Source organism: Conger conger, chromosome 12 (genome assembly GCF_963514075.1).
Source record: "Conger conger chromosome 12, fConCon1.1, whole genome shotgun sequence".
NCBI classification, from domain to species: domain Eukaryota; kingdom Metazoa; phylum Chordata; class Actinopteri; order Anguilliformes; family Congridae; genus Conger; species Conger conger.
The window spans coordinates 48,518,342-48,528,595 of record NC_083771.1 but is presented as its reverse complement, the minus strand read 5'-3'; the positions used below and the strand labels follow the sequence as shown (position 1 = coordinate 48,528,595).

At 47.0% G+C, this 10,254-nt stretch overlaps 1 protein-coding gene across 1 annotated transcript in view; it reads left to right on the top strand.

The window, feature by feature from the left end:
* The first annotated feature begins 240 nt into the window (after positions 1–240).
* LOC133141633 (fibrillin-2-like) overlaps positions 241–10,254 on the top strand; it is a 115,497-nt gene continuing 105,483 nt past the window's right edge. Inside the window, 5 exon segments of the mRNA XM_061262197.1 lie at positions 241–296; positions 1,810–1,892; positions 4,750–4,848; positions 5,630–5,725; positions 6,789–6,884. Of these exon segments, the coding sequence (XP_061118181.1) occupies positions 262–296; positions 1,810–1,892; positions 4,750–4,848; positions 5,630–5,725; positions 6,789–6,884 (409 nt within the window). The 5' untranslated portion in view covers positions 241–261.

Sequence of the window (10,254 nt, the reverse complement as noted above, 5' to 3'; positions counted from 1 at the left end):
CGCGGTTTACGGTTACCTGTGTTACCTCGCAGGAAATGCGCAGGTTTTAGCCAGTAAACCCATAAAACGTGTTTTTTTTTAACCCGAGGATTACAACGCGAAGGTGAACGTGTTGCTTGTGTGATGGGGACTCTGTGGGTCGTGCGGTGCGCGGTTGGCTGTGTGGCGTTACTGAGCGTCCTGGTGACCGGACAGGCTCCTGGAAATCAGGGGAGAAGCGCTTATAAGACAAATGAGGACACGCACGCCGTGTCCAGCAGGATGCGGAGACGGGGGCGACAGGACCAGCTGAGAGGGTAAGGGACTAACGAGTTTGGCTCTCTGACATGTTCAATATGCAAGGAATTCCACGCAATAGGGATAATTAACGAATACACGTAGATATGTTTAAAACGTGAACATATGTGATTTAAAGAAGACTATGTGTAATTACAGTATATCATAATTATATTTACTGTAAATAAACTAAAAAGGCCCATGTTATTACGTACATCATAAGTTCGGTTGTAACTTGTCTGCATAGACAGGCTCTAGCCTACGAAATTACCTAGTGTAGGTTTACAATCTTTTTTCTTTTTTATGTTGGTACCAACTTTAGTTGGGATATTTTGGAAATGACTTATTAACTCATTTATTACCAAAATAACTTTTTTGTAAGAAAGTCAGATTCCAACTGTTTTGTCATTCCCTTCTGATCTTGGAAACAAAATAGCTGAAGGCAAATTTGGATGTTGCCTATCTTTAGAAAATAAACGCAATTCACCGTGGATTTGTAGAAATATTGCGATCATTTGAACGAAATTTGAAATTTGTGACACGATTTCTTGCGTTTTATGGCTTCTGTTGACACTACACATTCTCTTCCGACACACCTACTCCTACGTCATTTTCTCCTTTGTGGAAATCAAATTTGCGATATTACGCACAGCTCCAAATTGCATGCCAGAATATTAAAAGAAACGTAATCTCGCAATTTGTTTTCACGTCCGTACCCTTTTTTAATGGAATTAATAGCAACATTCACACACTCGGCAATATAATTTCTGGGAAGCAAGTTTTTGTTAATATCCAAATTAAAAATTAATTGATTAAATATTTGAGAATCAGTTCATGACGAAAAAGTTTTTTTTCAGCCTAATCCCTATCTAACAGCGCTCACTCGCGGCTTCCTCTTCTTGACTGATCGCCTTGGACGGAAATGTGTGATAACCCCGAGATCAGCTGGAAAACACAAAATGCTGAAGTCGTGTGTCCTGGTGTTCATGTACCTCAAACCCAGTGTTAATGTTTCTGACTGTTCTGTGTGATCACAGCCTGAATGTGTGTGGATCCCTGTTGATGTCTGTGTGTGGATCCCTTGTTAATGTCTGTGTGTGTGAGCACAGCCTGAATGTGTGTGGATCCCTGTTGATGTTTATCTGTGTGATCACAGCCTGAATGTGTGTGGATCCCTGTTGATGTCTGTGTGTGTGGTCACAGCCTGAATGTGTGTGGATCCCTGTTGATGTCTGTGTGTGTGAGCACAGCCTGAATGTGTGTGGATCCCTGTTGATGTCTGTGTGTGTGCTCACAGCCTGAATGTGTGTGGATCCCTGTTGATGTCTGTGTGTGTGAGCACAGCCTGAATGTGTGTGGATCCCTGTTGATGTCTGTGTGTGTGCTCACAGCCTGAATGTGTGTGGATCCCTGTTGATGTTTATCTGTGTGTGTGCTCACAGCCTGAATGTGTGTGGATCCCTGTTGATGTCTGTGTGTGTGGATCCCTGTTGATGTCTGTGTGTGTGGTCGCACCCTGCCCCCCTCACGCAGCCCGAATGTGTGCGGATCCCGCTTCCACTCCTACTGCTGTCCGGGATGGAAGACTCTCCCCGGGGGGAACCAGTGCATCGTGCGTAAGTACCGCGCAGATCTTTCATTATGTTAACACTACATTTACCTTACATCCGTTATTTAGATGCCTTTATCCAGCCCCCTGGAGCAGTGTGGGGTCAAGGGCCCAACAGCTGTGCTGATCTTACTGTGGCCACACTGGGGCTTGAACCACCGTGCTTCCAGGTCCCAGTCATGTACCTTAGCCACTAGGCTACAGCACCTTAGCCACTAGGCTACAGGCTGCCCCAGTCATGTACCTTAGCCACTAGGCAACAGCACCTTAGCCACTAGGCTACAGCACCTTAGCCACTAGGCTACAGGCTGCCCCAGTCATGTCCCTTAGCCACTAGGCTACAGGCTGCCCCAGTCATGTCCCTTAGCCACTAGGCTACAGGCTGCCCCAGTCATGTACCTTAGCCACTAGGCTGCAGGCTGCCCCAGTCATGTACCTTAGCCGCTTGGCTACAGGCACCATAGCCGCTTGGCTACAGGCACCTTAGCCACTAGGCTACAGGCTGCCCTGTTCATGGCTCCAGGCTGCTGGCAGGTCAGTGCAGAAGCATGTACTGTGATCTGTTTACACAGCAGCAGCAGGGGGTGCTGGTTCACATTTGCGATCTGTGCCGTGTTAGTGAGCGATGCGGTCTTCCTACAGCCACTGGCTTTGAAAAAGGGAAATTTCACAAGGAAACCAGCCCCCCTCCCCACTCCACCTCCCTAAAACTGCCACCAAAACCACCAGCACACGTGTGGTTTTCCGGAACCTTGATTTGATTATAGGAGGTCTACAAATCCATCTGGAATGTTCCTGCAGCCAGAACGACTTGTGGGAGGTGAGCCGGTGGTAGTCTGGGTCGTATCCCAAACGTACCCCAGCCGATGCCACAGATTAGTGCCACCCATGGGTGCAACTTATGAGGGGTCGGGGGCGGTACAAACCCCGATATTACAACAGCCCAAATGACCCCCCACCCCTCTAATAATATAGGGCTTTCATGTTACGATTGGGATGTACTGATCAGTAGTCAGAAGTATTTTCCCTTTGCTTTTAAAAAATATATAAAAATCTTCCAGGGGGCAGGCCCTCAGACCCCCCCCCCCCTAAATGGATTTCAGGTTTAATTTTATTAAAATCATTATTTTAATCAACCCCCTTGGAAGTTACCCGAGGACCCACCGGTGCAGACCCTCTCATACCATGTCACTAATCGGATCGTGCTTCTCGAGGTTCATGGAAGCAATGTTTTTTTCTAAAATTTCACATCTGGACTCCATGATAAATAACACACTCAGTGCATTCCGTGAGTATTTGGACAGTGGCACAACTCCTGCTTTTTTGGCTCTGTTCTCCAGCACATTGGATTTGAAAACAATGAACACGAGGTTAAAGTGGAGGCTTTCAGCTTTAATCTGTGGGCTTTTACATCTACATCGTGTGCACCGTGGAGGCCTTTTAAAAAAAAAATACAGCGTCACTGTCCAAGTACTTACGGTCTGCACTGTGCATTCGACAGTATTGACCTGAAATATAGCGGCATAAAAGATTGTTTCCTTAAACGTGTCCCCCTTCGAGGGTTTTCCGAGCCCTGTTTTGAAGCGGTAAGCACGAGTCCACGCTGGATATTTAATACGCAGAAAGTACCTCTGAGTTGTGTGGTCCAACCCTCCAGAGCTGCCCTGGGTCTTGAGTTACTGCAGGCTCTGGACACCATCCAGGAGCAGTAAAAGAAAACCCCCTTTTACTCTTATTTATGTACTGTGTGACACCACTGATTACTGGGTAACACTTTACAATAACATTGCATGAACTGGCATTAACTAATGTAGCTGTTGACTAACTGCTACTGAGAAGTTAATATGTACAGCTTTGTTTGTGTATTTGTACATGGTTAATTCATGTTAACGGCTGCATTAGTTATTGCCAATTTGTATTGGATTGAAAAAAATAGTTAATGTATTTGTTATTGGTTAACTAATTAAGTTTATCATTTGGTTTTCTAATGTATAAATATTCATGCAAGTAATGAATTCGAAGTTAACCAATACATTAACTAAGCAGTCAATTTCATGGTTCATGTATTTGTACATCAATAAATCATGTTAACAGCTACATTAGTTTATGCCAATTCAAATTGGAATTAAAAAAATGTATTTATTGTTAATGGTTAACTAATCTTACGTTTATCCCTTAATGTATAAATATGACTAGAAAAATACACTAGTTGGTAGTTAACATATACAGTAGCTTATGAAAGAGCTTCCTTAATGTATTTGTAATCATCAATTCCTGGGTAACAACTGCATGGTTTAGTGCATGTGGCCTCATTGTAAAGTGTGACTGGTTGTTAGTTGTGTAAGAGGCAGGGGGATCAGATCTTTATTTGCCCAGACAGAGCAGGAAGCTCCTCACTTGTCTTTCTCTGTTAGGACTGAAGTGCTGTTGTACTCGCATACTTGCATAGCACAACTGTCACTTTGAATATTCATCCTTTCAAAGGACTCGACAGACTTCCTGTCCTGCTGGAAGGCTTGTCTGGGTGAATTGAGTGAGATATTTAGACTTTCCTGTTCACGCAGATCCAAAACACTGCAGTTTAAAAAGTACAAAGTTTAAAATATTGTGTAACGCTGGAAAGTAATCCATGAGGTCCTGTCAGGTAAACGTGGAGATGTTGAGCATCATAAAGGTATTAGCTCACTCCTTTGTAGTACTTTAATGTGTACAGTACTGTACAGCACTTTTACATTAAGAAATGCTGGTATCAGTTAGTCAGTTAATGATGTGTCTTCTGGCCTGTTCGGTTTCTTAATGGCTGTTCCTTAAGAGTCAGATTTAAATCATTTTAAGGAAACCGTAAAGTTTGTTTCTCCCCGCAGCCATCTGCCGGAACAGCTGTGGAGACGGGTTCTGCTCCCGCCCCAACATGTGCACGTGCGCCAGCGGCCAAATCGCCCCCAGCTGTGGGGCCAAATCCGGTGAGTGCCCCGATTTACCCAACGAGTAATTAACCCAGCGCACAACCCCTCACTGTGCGCCCAAACGAGTCTGATTAACCCAGCACACAACACCCCTCACTGTGCCCCCAAACGAGTAATTAACCCAGCGCACAACACCCCTCACTGTGTGCCCAAACCAGTAATAAACCCAGCGCACAACACCCCTCACTGTGTGCCCAAACCAGTAATTAACCCAGCGCACAACACCCCTCACTGTGCGCCCAAACGAGTCTGATTAACCCAGCGCACAACCCCTCACTGCTCAGGCAAAATAAGTAATTAACCCAGCACACAATGCCTCTCACATGCCCCAAACACTGTAGGAACAGAACTCCACCTTTACTATCTTAGCAGAAGAAGATATACTTTATTGAACCCTGTTGGGTAATCTATTCTCTGCATTTGACCCATCCTAGTTACTGAGGAGTAGTGGGCAGCCACAGTGCAGCGCCCAGGGAGCAATGCAGGGTTAAGGGCCTTGCTCAAGGGCCCAACAGCTGCGCAGATCTTATTGTGGCTACACCGGGGCTTGAACCACCGACCTTTCCGTGGTTGACTGTCCTACACTGCAAACACTGTGTGGAAGTCTATTGCTACTCTGTAATGCCGTGGTCTTAATCGTTTTAGAAATATGGTCTCAGGAACCTGATAGCATCTGACACAGTTTGTGATGTCATGTGATGCAGAGTGATGTCATGTGATGCAGAGTGATGTCATGTGATGTGATGGTTGCTGAGCGTGCTCGGTCTGTGTGCCGCAGGTGTGCAGTGCAACGTCAGGTGCATGAACGGGGGCCTGTGTGTGGAGGATCACTGCAAGTGTCAGAAGGGCTACACCGGGACGTACTGTGGCCAGCGTGAGTACTGCGCTCTACTGAACGCCTGCAAACACACACATTCACACCCTGTGTGGTGGTGTTTTTAAAAAGAAATAATAAACTTGTATTGTTGGAATTCATTTTCAGTATCTACACTTTTCCACACGAGAACGACCCTACTGAAAATTCCAGCTTCAACCACTTTAAGCTGGTCAAGCTGTGTTTTTGACAGTTTTAACTGGTTAGCCTGCTGTTCACCAGCTGAGCCCATATCATCAGTTAGTCCACCGGTTTGACCACAAGCTTACTCTACCAGCTTAACCTGCTTTGACCAGCCACAGGCCTGCTATGACCAGGTGGAAAACACAGCTAAAGCTAGCTTAAACCAGCTTGCCATCATGGCCTAGTATGTACTAAGTGTTGGCCTGCTCAGTGTTGTGCTGTTGATCTAGCATGTTCTGACTGCTGACATACAGTAGCCTGCCTTTTCTGCATAGCCGTCTCTGCCTGTTAACCTAGCTTAGCATTCGGTGGGTGTTTTCCTTGCTTAGACGTCAGGGATTGTGTTGACCTAGCTTAGCATTCGGTGAGTGTTGAGCCCCCCTGAGCTGAGCTGTTTGCTTTATCTCAAGTGGATCCTTTGTGTTACCGCCCGCTGTAGCCCCTCAGGGAGGTGCCAAGCTCCCAGAAGCTTCCTAATATTCCCGTGGGCACGGGGTGCCATGGGGGGGATTTTGACCCGCTGATTTAGCAAACTGCAGCCGTCCCTGTGTCACAACAGAGTGGGCGTCGGCTGCCGTGTGGTTCACACAGGAGCGCAGTCAGACATGGAGAAACTGTCAGGAGAAGGTAACCATGGGTGTAGGGTGAGCAGATTCCCTTCAGGAACGTGATCCTGGCAGTAGAATCTGAACATTAAAAATATGCCATGCCTAAGATGTAGGAAAATCTGTATTCCCGGAATAAGGACAACGTGAAAAGGGTAAGAAACGGCTGAGAGTGAATAGATTCAGGGCTGGGAGCTGCTGCTGGTGTCTGTGGAGGCCTTTCTCCTCTCTGTCTTCCTCTGTGGTGACCAGGCGGTTCTGCGTTTGTGTTTCAGCCATCTGTGAAAATGGCTGTCAGAACGGCGGGCGCTGCATCGGACCCAACCGCTGCGCCTGCGTCTACGGCTTCACCGGGCCGCAGTGCGAGAGAGGTGAGACCCGTCCGTCCGTCTGTCTGAGTGCTCCTCAGTCAACCCCCGTCTGTCTGTCTGTCTGAGTGCTCCTCACTCAACACCTGTCTGTCTGTCTGTCTGAGTGCTCCTCACTCAACACCTGTCTGTCTGTCTGAGTGCTCCTCACTCAACACCCGTCTGTCTGTCTGTCTGTCAGAGCACAGCACACTCAACACCCATCTGTCTGTCTGTCCGTCAGAGCACAGCTCACTCACAGCTAGAGCAGGGCTGCCCAACCCTGTTCCTGGTGATCTACGGTCCTGTAGGGTTTCACTCCAAACCAAACAAAGCCACACCTCATTCAACAGCAGGCAATCACATCGAGCTGCTAATTAGTAGAATCAGGTGTGCCAAATTAGGGTTGAAATGAAAACCAACAGGACAGTAGATCTTCAGGAACAGGGTTGGGCAGCCCTAGTCTAGTAAAAACCTTCTGCCCCTCTGTTTGCGATCATTGTCATTTGATCATCAGATCTTTTGTGCCGTGTACTTTACTGAATGCCCTCCTGTATGGAGTGTTTAAGCATCCTTAAACAGGCCATTCTCAGGCCAGTAGAATCCATGGACTCAGAGTCCGGGGGTAACCTGGTAATAGCAGGACTCTATCTCTCAGCAGTCTGTCAGCAGATCCCCTTTAATCAGACCGGGAGGAATGCTTTTGGAGTCTCTCTCTCTCGAGCCCCTGAGATGATTAAACGTCTGTTCAGCTGATTCCGATCGCCCCCCCTCAGACCCTGCGCGGCCTGGTCTCTGGGCTCTGGGGAAGCTCATGTTCTTCAGATGGCCTTTATTGCTTTATTACCTTACAGTAGGTTCAGTGGGAGCCTCTGTGTTTAATGGAGGGGGTTGGTTTTTCTCCCGAGAAAACGTTGCCAACCGACCCCTTCATGTTTGAGGAAGGGTCCATTCCTGGCTCTGATTGGTCACTCAGTGTTTTAGGGTGCCTCTGATTGGTCATTGTGATTTTGTCTCGTCTTTGACCTGTTCTTCCTTTAATCTCTCTCTATTGTCTCTGTGTCAAAGGGTATGCGAAGGCCACGCCTGCCAAAATAATGTTGTCAATAAATGTAGACTTTCTTCAGTCTAAACCTCCAACAGCTGCTCTAAGGAAGAGAGTCGTCTTCTGTTTTAAACTCTTAAGCTTCCACAATCAAATCTGTTCGCCCCACCCCCGCCGTCCCCTCTTTCAGTGCTAAAATGGCGAACAGAGTCTACAGTTCAGAGTGCTTAAATTTCCAGCACCATCAATTGCTTGTAGGTCAGGTTTTATTCATTTTGGATGCTTCTAAAATGGTCAGAAGAAATACAGGTTGTACTTGGACGAGTCGAGAGATCTTTATGGCAACGTGCAAAACACAGTGAATCATATCCTGTCTTTTTTTTATTATTATGAGAAAATGAAGAAAAAAGAAAGGGACTTGGAATGTTTGTGTATGCAGTGACACGTGTTTATGTCTCATGTACGTTTGTGGAATTCTTTCTGGGAATTTATCAGGGAATGACACATTATTTTTGGTAAATGATCAAATGAAAATGTTCTTGATTCATATGAGTAATGAAGTAGGAGTTAAAAGAAGTGCTGACGCTGTTCACAGAATCTCGTCGTTGGCGATCTTAAGAGATTGCACACGGAGTTGATCAAAAGGAGGTAATGGAGGGGAAATGATTCAAGGTTGTGGTTGTTAAATGGTATAATAATCGCTTCTTGCATTTATATAGCAGTTTTCTCTCACATGAAATGCTTTACGGTGATGAGGGTGAGCTCACCTTAACCACCACCAATGTGCGGCATTCAACTGAGTGATGCAACGGCAGCCATTTTGTGCCAGAACGCTCACCACACACCAGCTGAGGTGGAGAGGGAGAGAATTATTATTAAATTTTTTAGCCAATTGAATCAGTGGATGATTAGATGGCAGGTTGAAGGAGCCAGAATTGAGAATTTAGCCAGGACACTGGGGAACCCCCTACTCTTTGGGAAGAGTGTCATGGGATCTTTAATGAGTCAGGACCTCGGCTTAGCGTCCCATCTGAAAGACGTTAGTGAGTTGTTGGTTCTGGTCATGCTTGCCGCTCTCATTACGTATGCACTGTGAGTCTGGCCTAATGAGGAGCACATGTGCTGGGAGCTGGTCTGTTGTGCAGGAGGGGAGGGGTGTGTAGGGTGGGTTTGGGGTTGGAGGTGAAACCAGAGGAGCTGGTCTGTTGTGCAGGAGGGGAGGGGTGTGTAGGGTGGGTTTGGGGTTGTGGGAGGTGGCAGGAGGTTCTAAACACTTGCCTGAAACTTACCTGTGATGACATCACAGATTCCTTAGTTTATACTCACTGTTTGCCCGAGTCCATCGCAAGATCCAATGTTCCGTTTGTGCTGTTTGGAGTGCATGGTAGGCGTTCGCTGAACAAAAGGGAGTCTGTTTTTCTTGAAATTACACATTTTGGGCTCCTAGCGATATGTAATCAAGAGGCCCCAAACAGGCAATGCACAGATATCTGGTGCCATTTAGTACCAGAACAAAGACGCCATTGTGCTTCTGCTCCAGTGGCAAGCGAACGTCTGCGGGAGAATGAAATCAGGCCTACAGATGGGTCTGTGTGCAGGACTCTTTCGTTTGAGCAAACTTCTACTGCTGTGCCGCTTCGCGATCGACTCGTGAGAGAGAAGAGCCAACCAATTATCCACACTATGGGATGCGAGGCGGTGGTGCTCCGCTGCATGAGGTCATTGGTCTTCTGTGCCACAGGGCCTGGTGTACTGTATCCGTGTTCTGGCCGATTTCTAATGGACCAATTCATCATAATGATCATAAATCATAACAAGGATAGTCAGGAATGTTCAGGCCATATGGGACATTTAGCTTTTCTTGGAGGGCTGTTGTCAGGCAGAGATCAGCAACTGCCATCCTCGAGGGCTGAGAACTGTTAGTTTTACCTTTACCTGGGGGTCAGGTGTGTTCACCCTCCCTTTACCTGGGGGTCAGGTGTGTCCACCCTCCCTTTACCTGGGAGTCAGGTGTGTCCACCCTCCCTTTACCTGGGGGTCAGGTGTGCTCACCCTCCTTTACCTGGGAGTCAGGTGTGTTCACCCTCCCTTTACCTGGGAGTCAGGTGTGTCCACCCTCCCTTTACCTGGGAGTCAGGTGTGTTCACCCTCCCTTTACCTGGGAGTCAGGTGTGTTCACCCTCCCTTTACCTGGGAGTCAGGTGTGTTCACCCTCCCTTTACCAGTCTGGCCAATCAGTAGCATTACTTCCCTTGGAGAAAAGAGAACCAGGGCTGGATTTTGATTGGAGGACCAGAGTTTCTGCTTTCGGGGAAAGTCAGGGAGTGCTGGTTATAAGCTCTTCTTTGC